At 32.7% G+C, this 12705-nt stretch overlaps 1 protein-coding gene across 1 annotated transcript; it reads right to left on the bottom strand.

The window, feature by feature from the left end:
- Positions 1–1413: 1413 nt before the first annotated feature.
- LOC143552760 (protein FAR-RED ELONGATED HYPOCOTYL 3-like) lies at positions 1414–1987 on the bottom strand. The gene is made up of 2 exons (XM_077042903.1): positions 1811–1987; positions 1414–1731 (listed from the first exon to the last, which is right to left on the bottom strand). Exons 1-2 carry the CDS (start codon positions 1985–1987, stop codon positions 1414–1416), a joined length of 495 nt encoding a protein of 164 aa, XP_076899018.1.
- Between the last annotated feature and the right edge of the window lie 10718 nt (positions 1988–12705).

Below are 12705 nucleotides of genomic sequence, written 5' to 3'. Positions count from 1 at the left end.
TTCGTTCAGTGTTTCTCATGCCTTCCCAAACCCACGGAGATTGCTCGGAAACCGCAGTTACCGTCTGGGCATACGTCTTTGATGTCTGAGACGAACAGCTGTGCCCAGCTAGGAATGAGGCTCTTAAACAGTTCAATCGCCAGTACTTGCGCTAGCGAAACCATTAAAGGAAACCCGAGGTGAGCTCTCGTAGGTTTCGATGTCGTAGGCCGCATGCGTGGAATTTTAAACCGCGATGATGACTAGGACAACAAACGAGACAGCAAGAAGGGGTGGGGATTTCTTGGCTGGGCCCCTGTGACGAGGAGGGGGTGTAGGAGCTGTGTCTGGGGAGATCTGGAGCGGGGGTGTATGAGACGTGCCTCGGGGGATCTGTTTTTTTGGGACGACCCCAAGGATCCTCTCTTTTTTCAGGCCCTTTCTTTTTAGATCTCTCTGGAAGAGTAGATATGATCTTGGAGAAAAAACTTTTTTTTTTATTAGGGTCCTTTATGGACGATAGCGTATCACTGATGTCCCGTAGACCTGCTTCATAATCTGGCTCTTCGTTCGGCGAACAGACTGGATCAAAATTAAGCCTCCTCCAGAACGGGTCCACATCCTTTATTGGGATACACGTGTTGTTATCTATGTATCCCTCAATCCGACAAGCACACGGCAGCCCCGAAGACGGAGACAAATGGTGGTCGCATGAAGCGTCGCCGTCACGCATCCTGTGTATCAACTCATACTCATTCATAAGTAGATTCGGAGCGTGAATCGACACCCTATTTAGTAGCTTCTTCAACCAGGCGTGCTGTCAATGTCCTTCCATGACCTTGAAACGGGAGTCTTGAAAAGATCGACCGATTTCTTTCATCTGCGCATTGACCATTTTAAGGACATGCCTTGCAATGGTGTTGAGGGAGTTTTTGCTTCCGTTGAGATACCTTTTCAGATTTGTGTGCTGGCTCTCAACTCGGTTCGTCGTAGTTTCGACGTTCGTCGATCCAGCAGGCTACAAACTTGTGCTTGTATGGATCCAGCCAGTTGTTGCGAATGTATTGCCAGACCTCTGAAAAATAAAGGGACACGCTAATAAGACGCTCTAAAAAATAAAGGGACACGCTAATAAGACGCCTGCCTAGACTATTAAAAACTGTCAATTGATACGAAGGACTCACCTGCTCTATCATCCTGTAGTAAATGGCGTTCCATGTTCATGCGACGGTTGTCGAACAGTTGTATCCTCGGAGACTGATACAGAACCTTCCACCAGTACGCAAAGTCCGGCCCCATATCCGTCCTATAAAAACTCTTAAATTTTTTCCTTATATTCTCGGATATGTGCCACCTGCATAAATTTTTGGTGGCATTAGGGAAGACTGCGTCGCAGCAGTTTATGAAAGCCTTGTCCGCGTCAGTCAGAATCACTCATGGCTCCATGCAATCATCGAGCATTTCTTTAAGTTTCTCCAGAGCCCAGGTGAAGTTCCTCTGCCGTTCCCTGATCAAAAGCGCGTGGGCGATACAAAACGACTGTGCTGTCGACGTCACACCGATAAACTGAACCAACGGCCAATCGTACATGTTGGTGTTGTATGTCGTTTCAATCAACAACACCTCGGGGAACGCACGCCACATCTTATGCGACTTATTGTGATAGAAGAAAATTTCCTCCGTCCTGTCGTCGGTTGCATTCTCCCGGGTATAGAACGTGAAACCGTTGCCTGCGAGAAAGTTTTCCAGCGCCTGCATTGGATGAAATAAAACTTTAGTAAATATTACAAGCAGGCAATTACACAGTAAAACTACGAAGGTTTTAAACTACATTCATAGGGGTATCGCCAAGTAACGCCTCCCTTCTAATCTTGCTCGTGTGGTTGTATATGTCCTTTATTGCGGGTTGGACACCGGGAAACTCTCCGCCCAGGGCTGCTTGGATTTGAAGAGGCTTTAGGCCGGTCCCGTGTAAAGTCGCAACCATATCCAAATGTTCACTGGTCATTTTTCTAAAAGTCGCGCACCCCTCCTTGAATTCAACGGGATCGTGGTTGTGAGTCTCGTTTACCACTTGAACCCTCCAACATGCACCCCTCAAGTCGTACCTGCCTAGGATCTTAAATGGACAGCATTTTTTAATGCTGCCGGTACGTCTCACCGTGGCCTTTATTTTCGGTTCGCCTCTACGATTGCATGCAAGGTCCACACCGTTTTTCTTTGACCGCTGGACCACAACAACAAACCCATGCTCCCGTCCTCTATATTTTGGCCCATTTCTTCAGTTCCTTGCGGCTCTCAAAAATCTGAAACAGTTTTACGCTATTTATTACATAACATACAAACAAATAATATTAACTTAAACAAAACACACGGCGTCTTACAGCATCTATTTTATACGAAACCGTCACCTCGCGTATGTAGTCATCGTCGTACTCATCTTCGTTATTTTGGTTTACCACGGCAACCTCATCATCGTCATTTAGGTTTACCCCAGCATGCTCGTTTCGCCCGTGGCACGATGAAGACTCAGTTTTGTAAAACAGATCATTTGCTGCTGGTGTCTGGTACGATGGGGAAGGCTGGCCTCCATAATCCAACCCAGCGACAGGTGACTGGTACGACGGCTAACAATCGTAAACACCGGGTAGCGGATCTACATAATCTGACACGAAGTACTCCTAAATGTATAATTAGAAATCAAACAACAGTGTTAGTGATAATAATAATAATAATAATAATAATAATAATAATAATAATTTAATACCAATAGTAATGTAAAATTTAATATTTTAATAATAAATAATAATATTAAAATAATAATAATAACATAATTATATATTTAGAATAATATTGTTTTAGTAATTATAATATTGTAATAATAATCATAATATTTATAATAATAATAATAATATTAATATAATAGTAATATTTTAATAACAATCACATTTTAATAATAATACTAGTAATACTGTAGTAAAAAAATAACAATAACAGTAATAGTACGGGAAACCTGGTTCATATTTGGCAAGCCCGGCGAGCCAAAGTTACCGTAAAACTGTTCAGGCTGACTATAATAACCTATTTGCTCCTAACAAAACGTAATGTAGCATACATTAGTTAAAAAGGCAACTAACAACTTCATAGTAAATAAATACAAATAACGAAACCTGGTTCAAATTTGGTAAGCCCGACGAGCTAGCTTAATCGTAAGGTTGTTGGGGCTGGGTATCATAGCCGACATACTCCTAACAAAACGTAATATAGCAAGTTTTAATTATAAAAACAACTAACAAATTCATACTAAATAAATATAAAACGAAACCTGGTTCAAGTCGATTAACCACGACGTGCCAGGCTGATTGTTAGCGGCGTAACCTAGCTTCTCCTCCGGAAATAAATGGTTAAACCACGACATTGTGGGTATATATATTACAAAAATTGTGTTATGTTGTTTGTTGGTTGAATGTCAAACAATCGAGCGAGAAGGCACATGTATATATAATATAAAAAAAGAAAGGAGGAGAGGGAGGGGAGCCAGGCTCCAATAACTCATAACAATCAATACGCCGTATAGCACTATACGCGGCGTATTAGGTACGATTTGACAACCTCCCCAGCTTTTGCCGGCTAGGATGCCAAATCCATTAATACGCCGCCTATAGTGCATACGCAGCGTATTAATGGCGTGTGGTGGGTGTCCATAGTAGGACCCTTTTGTTAAGAATTTAATTAAAGAAAATTATATGCATTAATATTTAAAGAAAATGTAAATATCATATATATATATATATAAAAGAAGACATTAAAATCCTATGTGTCACGCTCTGATCGCTCCCCCTTTTCATGGAGTCACCAGATTTGTTTGACTTCTAAATGGTGAGCCCTCACTGCTTTAACCCGCTTTTTACCCGTATAACCCCTTCACGGGTCATAACATATCAAATACAATACCACAAGCCATCTTCCCCTTTCATCTCCTACCTTCAATCCAATCCTGAAACCATAACCACAAACCTGGATTCTTCAGATAGATTAATCCACAAACCAAAATCGTTCGTCACCAATACCCGGCTACAGTAGGTTAAGCAAAAAAAGTTCGTTCAACCTTTTATCTTCCTTAATCATCCAAACCCTATTTTACGTCATCCTTCTTTCTTGCCAACAACACCACCAATCATCATCCAATCCATGATTGGTCTGAATCATATTAATTGTATGATGATTGACACCCTAATCAGTCGTACCCTTTTCTAAACCCTAATCAGTCGTACCGGTGGAGTTCCATCTAATTATCGCATCAGGCGAATATTAAAACAAGGTAATTTCAGTTACTTTTCGATTATAATCTATGAATCTTAATATAATATATTGGTTTTATTGTATTTAATTCCCATGATTCCTAACCCATCGATGGAGGCAGTTTGAGACAAAGAACAAGTTGATCGTCGTTTGATTCTTCTTCCCATTTATTAGGTATATGTTATTTATTGATTAATTTACACTATTATGCTAATATATGAAGTTGGTTTTGGTATATATTGCATTGAATGTTAAGTCACGATATTTAGGGTTCTTATTGGGTTTTTTACCCCAGAAGCAAAATTGACATTTAATTGTTGTTTAGAAGTTCAATCGGTGTGTTGTTTATAGTAATTTAGCATAACTTTATATTTTTTTCGCTTGGCCTTAACAAAACAATATCGATTTGTAAATGTAGCTGGTGATTCTAAAACATTAAATGGCTATATCAAGTAAGTTTGCAATAAAGAACCAGGCATACATTTAATTTGTTAAGGTCTCTATTTTGTGAATGCTTGATAGTTAAAAATAGGGGTTGAATTTAGGTATGTATGTTTTTGAATGGCATGGTGTTGGCCCTTATGTTCTTTGGATAAATTTATGGTTTATTCGTATTGATGATTCTATGCTTTTGGGTTCTTCAAAACCTTTTTCATGAAGTTTAAAACCATTAAAAGTTTTTTAGAAACTACAGGTCGTGGTTGATGAATTTACAAGAGGGTTTATGGTTTTGACTTTTAATAAGGGTTCTTTACTAACATGAGTATACATTAATAGTCATTTCAATGGACTCTACACTGTTTAGTATACATAATTTGACTTAAAGTCAAACCCATCTTTATGAATTAACCACAAGAATTTGCATTGTTTGGTTACCATTGAAAAGTGTATATGACTAAAAGTCAATTCCAATGATAGGGGATTAGTGGGTTAACTCATTTAAGCCTTTACCTTTTTTTTGGTCATAAATTAGTAATTAGACCGATTGAGTGATTTATGCTTAAAGAAATTCAGTCGAACCCACAAACACGTTTAGCTAAACAGGTCGATAGAGGGTTAGTGGGTTGACCCATTTAACCCTTATTTTGAAACAATTTTTTTTAAACATATATGTGTTTTATGTTAGCTTCGTCTGTTTAGATGTTTTAATATAAATGATAATAAAGAAACAAACATTGTTTTTTTTTTCAAATGTAATAATTGTATACATGCTATTTTTGGTTGTAAATTTGTAATTTTAGATTATAGACACATAAAAAAATAAAAATAAAAATTCAAGTTAATCAGGTCGTGTTCGGTCCCATACGTTTGTTGTATTCTGGTTTATGTGCCTGATATTAGGGTTTATGTCAAATTGTTTCTTAGTGAGTCTTTGGATATAGATTTTGTAATTGATTTTGGTTACATGATTATTTTTTTCCAAAACTAAAAATTAGCTTCTTGATGAGAAGAAATGTTGCTTCAGTTTTCCACCCTCGGCTACAAGCGCGTCTTTTCAGTTTTCCACCCTCAGCTGCAAGCGCGTCTTTTGTCTTGCGAAAGTATTATATGTCATTTAATCATTACTTTGTTTAAGTTTATTATTTTAAGGCTAAAGCGTAGATTCATGTTCCTACTGGTATGTGCACACCTGTTAATACTTGCATTAACTTATAGTCACACGTGTAAAATATGGTTTGTAATAATTTATTTGTTTAGATACTTGGCAAAATACGAAAACCGCACTCACTTCAACATCTGTTATGAATGAACTTACGGTTCGGTCAACTGAAATTCAAGAAACATCTGTTAAGAGACAGAGGGTTATTACCGAAGAGCAGTCATTACCTAATAACATACCTTATGTAAGAATGATTTTGTTTTAATAATATAAATAAGTAGATTAAAATTAAATAACTTATTAGGTGTAAATCATAATTTTAGAAATTGTTGAGGTAGAATCTTATGTGGATAGTTTAATTAAAGCCATGTGTAAACCATGTTGCTTTAATATAATAGTTAGAAGTTAGATTTAATTAAATATGACATATTGGTTTCATGTCAATCTATCCCAACGATAAGCCTTAGGCAAGAGCGAAAACGCTATATACCATAGTTCATGAATTGTTTTTTTTTTTCTTTGGGTTCAACTTATTTGGTCGATTTGGGTCTATAAAGATTAGACAGCAAGTCAAAACAAACAAGTATATTAGACATAATGGGTCCAAATGGGTTCATACCCTTACAACGCAAACCAATGCAATAAATGCCACACGAATGACGAAGAAACTAATATGTAACAAAAAAAATATGAAAAAAAATACTAAGTGATTACAAAAGTTCAAGAGATACTACATTTGCATACTTCCATACAAATAATAAAATTAGAATTAACCGATATAACGAGCGGGCATGTATTTCATACAAAAAATAACCAACTCTATAGGAATGACGAATGAACTAATATTTATGAATAAATTCTAAACAAACTTCCATACAAATAATTATACCACAATAAAAAAATTAATAAACAAACTTCCATACAAATAATTATACCACAATCATGAACTAATATTCATGATTTTGTGTTTCATTATTGATATCAACTGTGACATTCGTCAATTTCGGGTCTTGTTTGTATTCGTTTTTGTATTTGTTTATTATGTAAACCGACCCGATTTGTAAACCGAAGCTTATGTTATAATCAAAATGATGGATTTATGTTACAATATTGTTTCACACTTGTTGGGTCTTGAAAACATCCTACCTTTATTTATTTTTTATTTTTTTATTTTTTTTTTGTTGTTTTGTGTTTTTGTCTTGATCCATTTTGCATGAAAACACTTGCGTCTCACACTCATATTTGACCACCAACATTACCCTATATACACACCACCTTTCCTCTTCATTTTCCCTTGTTACAACTCCAAAAAAAAAAACTCTCTCGAACATCAAAGATTCAAGGTTATCTTCTTAAGTGCTCTTGAAGGTTTTTAGTCTTTCATCTTAATTAGTTTATGTAGCCTTATTAATACTTGTTTATGGTTGTGCAACATATATATAATATACACCTCTTGTTTACCTTTGGTAGTTACTTCTCCGATTCCGGTTGGTGAGGTTTCGGACCTCATAATACAAGGCTTCATGGAGGACTTCGTGTCCTTGATATATATACATCTATATAACTTGTTCATACATATTAATCTTGCATATTTTAGTTTGTTGGTTATGTTTACAAGTTCCATGGTTATGGGTTTTTAAGAGTCTATGCTTCGGTTTAACCGTAAATAGCTCTAAACCGTAAACCGAACTTTGTTACTAGTTTTGTTAAATAATTGTTTAAACATGCTTATTGTTAGATCTAAGTTTCTAAAATCATTTTTACAAATTCTATGGTTATGGGTTTGTAGAATCTTACCTCGGTCTTAACCCAAAACAGGATCCGAACCGAAAACCGAACTTTTGTTTAAAGACTTTATTGTTAACTTTTGGTTGTAAAACTTAAAGTATTTTTTTTATTTGTACATTATTATACAAGTTCTTTAGTGGTTGGACATGTGGAAACCAAACCGATTCTTACTCGCTTAAGACACACAAGTGTGTTTTTTTTAGCCATCAAAACTTGTATATTTCTTTAAAAATAGTTACAAATTGATTTTTAAATATTTTCTTAAATACTTGGAAATGTTGGATCCAACTTGATCTCATAACAAAGTTTGGACCGACAAAACCAAACACTCGCTTAACGTGCGTTGTTAGTTCTAAAACAATGGAACTACATACTTGGTTAAGTCTTATTAAATTTTATTAAGTTATCTCATAACATTCAATATTTTGGAAAGTTAACTTTTGGTTTGACCAATTATCAAGACCCGAACCGACAACCCGAACACTCGATAAAAAAAACCGTTTTAGTATCTTTATTCCAAAGGGATTTGCATTCTTGCATTTTACCCACCTTATTACCTAACATAGGTTGAGTAAATATTAAGGTTAGATACTTTAACCCGGTTTCGAGCAAACTTACATTTTTAAAGGGTTATTATTATAAATTCTTAAATAGTTACATTTTAAACCTTGAACTTTAATTATTTACATTTCTCAACATTTATTTTGTTTAAAGATCTTCAAGACAACCTTTCTAAATTCAAGACTTCTTTTCTTTTTAGGCATTGTGCGTTAAACTCGTCGTTCTGACAAATCTCCAAATTATCATCTTTCAAGTTTACTACTTGAAGGTGAGTACTTCATACCCCATTTTCCATCTTCTATTTTGGGGTGACATTTCATACTTATTCAACAAAATGCTTTATATTTGAATCTTAAACCACAAACGTAGTTGTATACTTTACCTAAATAATTGCTCGATTTGGTGTTCTATGCTTATATGCCTATGTGTTTATCGCTTTTGGTTAGTGGAACTATAAAATCCTAGACTATTTGGCATCCCCTTATAGCAAGGTGTTGTTAACGTAATGCAATTAACGATAACTATAAAATCCTAGACTATTTGGCATCCCCTTATAGCTAGGTGTCGCTAATGTTTTAGCGTATCTATTTATCCAAATTACCACTTTTATTTATCGTTTCGTATGCAAGTTTTGTAGCTATCTTTATTATATACTAATATGATTAAACTTATGAATTGCTCACCAACCTTTGTGTTGACAAACTTTATTTTATGAAATGTTGCAGGTTTGCATCTTGGTTGATTTATGATTGTGAAGAAAACGACATCAAAGACCTTAGGATATTAGTAAAAATGAACAATATCAAATTTGCCATATTTTGTGATATCTTGTTTATGGTTATTTTATAGATAATTGTTATGTGACATTTTCGATGTTGTGAAATGAAATGAGTTTATTAAATACTGTCACTTTAATTAGTGTCATGTGCTTATGGACAATCGTCACACCTCGGCATGTTCCGCCGCCTTTGGTCGGGGTGCGACATCAACTAAAACATTATTTAACTGCAGTATCTTGGGTGCAAAGATAATAGTTTTCTATTTCTTTTTGTTTTGCAGATTTGCTTACATTGATCTGTGCATATTTAAATTTTAAATAAAGTTAACCATTGGTATTTATGTATTCTAAACTTCTAATCACATGTTTCGTTATATTTTGTGATGGATTTATCTCATTGGAGAACTTATTATATTTTGCAACGAATTTCCCCATATGTTCTATATTTCGTTACATAAAATAGGTTCGACAATGGCTTCAAGGTTAGTTTTACATCTTATATTCGTTTATAAATTTTATTTAAGTTTTCATCAGTTTCTAGGCGTAATAGCTTTGCAGCGAATTCTAAAGTTTAGTTTTTGTTAAATTTATAGGAGCTTTTGTGAATTATAATGGCAATGATTAGGCATGTAAACGAACCAAACGAACACAATTGTGGCATGTCTGTGTTCGATCATTTAACTTTAACCGAACACGAATACGAACATATAGTATAACAAAATTGTGTGTTCATGTTCGTTCATTAAAAAGCTGAGTATGTTAATGTTCGTCCATTTAAAACATAAGCGAACAGTTCTTGAATATAAGCGAACACCAAATTTAATGAACATAATAGAACAAATATAAACGAATACAAATGAATATTCTGTACAAATAAAATTATAATTAACCAAAACAAGGAACGGACAAATATTTTCATTCAATTATAAAAATCGTTGCAGGAATGACGAACGGACTAATATACATGCATTAGTCTAAACAAATATGATTACAAAATATTAAATAAAAATGAACCAAATTAAATTAAAGTATTAAATCTAAACAAAATTCCGTTGAAAAATAAAAAATATCATTAGCAAAAATAAAATAACAAATTTATTAAAAACAAAAATCTAACATAACCCGCGTAACACGCGGGCTAAAAGCTAGTATATATATATATAATATGTATATATAAATGAAAACCCTAAAATCCTACGTGTCGCGATGTGGTCGCTCCTCCCTTTTATGGAAGCCACCAGATTGCTTGATTTTTAAATGGATGTCTCTCATTGATTTAACCCAAATTCATGGGTATGGGTCTTACCAAAACCAGATAGCTCTTAAACGGGTTATAACATCTCATTAAATTAAAAATTAATCTTACCAATTATTTGATAGGAAAATCCTATAAAATAGGGATATACTAAAATTTAATATCCAATTTAAAAAGAAAAAGATATTATTTATAATTAATAAACAATTTTATAGTAAAAAAAACAAAAGCAGGTCATGGGTCACCAAATCCAGATAGCTTTTAAACGGGTTATAACATATCATTTTTTTTAAACCCTTTCATCATCAAACCCTAAGTATATTATTAACTTTCTTATAATAAAGAAAATTAAAATCCAAAAAGTAAATATTAAAAAGCGAAAAATGTAAAACAATCATTCTCTCAAGCCATCAGATTGCTTTATTTGTAAATGAAGGCTTCTCACGCATTTGACTCGAATTCACAGGTAAAGGTCTCACCAAACCCATGTAGCTCGTAAACGGGTTATAACATCTCATTATATTAAAAATTAATCTCATCAAATATTTGATATAAAAATCCTATAAAATAGGGATATACTAAATATTAATATCCTATTTTATTTAAAAAAGATATTATTTATAATTAAGAAAAAATTTTATAATAAAGAAAATAAATGGGTAATGGGTATCACCAAACCCAGATAGCTTTTAAACCGGATTATAACATATCATTTATTTGTGAAACAATTTCATCATCAAACCTCAAATATATTAATTATTAAATTTCTTACAACAAATAAAATTAAAATCCAAATATACATATATAAATATTGAAAACGAATAATGTAAACAACCCCGTAATACGGGGGATAAAATCTAGTATATATATATATATATATATATATTAACATGTGAAAAAGTTATGATCATTTTAAAGTCGTGAGGGTAATTTGTTTTTAATAAGAGGTAAATGCATAACTATTCTATAAATTAACAAAAGTTGATTGAAGTTGAAGGACTATATTGAAACCATTTTTTAAGAAATTAAAGTAACTATACATGTTGTGCTATAAAGACAAAATTATCCTTAAAAGTGCTTAAGTTTATGCATGATATGTTGTACAATAAGAAACAAACTATATATATACTAGGATAGTGCCCATGTTACATACGGGTATAACATATTTAAAACGTAATATATATGTGTATATTATAAATTTAGTAAAATGCAAATGTCATATTTATATAAAAAATGATACATTTACATAAATTATGAGACATTAAATTGTTACTTTAATTCAAATACAAAACCATACAAATACTAACAAAGATAAATAAAAAGTTAAAACATCTTTATAACTTATAACATGAGAATAAAAACACATATTAATTGAAAGTTAATCGTCTAATTAAATCAACATCCAAAATGTCATGTCTCATACACAATAACTGAAATATAACAAAAATAAACATTGTGTAAATTTTAGCAAAGATACATTAGAAAAAAAAATAAACAATTAGTGATAAGGAAATTAATTAATAAAAAGAAAAACTTTACATATACATTATTGAACAAAGCATACCTTGATGGTGTTTATGTTATCCAAAGCAATTTGGAACCAGTAAAATGCCAAAACCTATGAATACAACACCTCAAATTATTTACAAATTCAAACAATACCTCAATTTATATCCTAAATTACTGCAAAATTAATAATAATGAAACCCGTATTTGAATTAGTTACAAATTTTTGTTAATTAGATTGCATATATAAGTTGTTTCAAAAGATTTTGATTTTAATAATTTCTATAAATAATTTTGAGTGAATAGTAATGAAAGTTTTCATTCAATTTTGAGAAATATTTATTTTATGGTGAAACCGTTTGAAACTCAATGAGTTAGTCAAACCTATAAAACAGACATTTATTTAAAAAATTTAAGAGTTTTAAAAGAGAATTTAAACAATTTATAAGATATAAACATTTTTTTTCTAAATTTATAAAGTTAATTGATTGGGTGTTTAAACTTTTAAACTTAACATATTTAAATAAAGTCAACTACTACAAAATGAAAGATTTAAAATTTTTAAAATGAATTATGATTTATTTTTTTGTGTGTATTGATTGATAAATGCTCGTTAAATCAAAAACTATTGTTTGAATAATATTAGGGCTGAGCACGGTTCGGTTCGGTTCGGTTTTTAGGTGAAACCGAAACTGAAAAGTCGGTTTTTCGAATACACAAACCGTTCGGTTTTGCGGTTTTTGGTTTTGCGGTTTTTTTCGGTTTCGGTTCGGTTATAATCGGTTTTTTGTTTGGTGTGTGTAAACATTGCAAAAAAAATCTAAAATAATGAAAATGCATATTAGATTCAAAACACAAAAATAGACATTTGTTACGTGTAACCAAACGAATACAAACTTGCAAGAGTAGTAGAGCTTAAATTTCAATAACGTTCTT

Source organism: Bidens hawaiensis, unplaced genomic scaffold (assembly GCF_021521415.1).
Source record: "Bidens hawaiensis isolate Kalapana, Puna unplaced genomic scaffold, B.hawaiensis_p1.1 tig00017033_1, whole genome shotgun sequence".
Taxonomy (NCBI): domain Eukaryota; kingdom Viridiplantae; phylum Streptophyta; class Magnoliopsida; order Asterales; family Asteraceae; genus Bidens; species Bidens hawaiensis.
Note: the sequence above shows the minus strand (reverse complement) of the source record. Positions and strands in the feature narration are given on the sequence as shown.

Coding starts and splice junctions, on each gene's coding strand:
- LOC143552760 (XM_077042903.1), bottom strand. CDS start 1,987: ATGACCAGTGAACATTTGGATATGGTTGCGACTTTACACGGGACCGGC. Junction 1,732..1,810: donor TTGGCGATACCCCTATGAAT/GTAGTTTAAAAC, acceptor CATCCAATGCAG/GCGCTGGAAAACTTTCTCGC.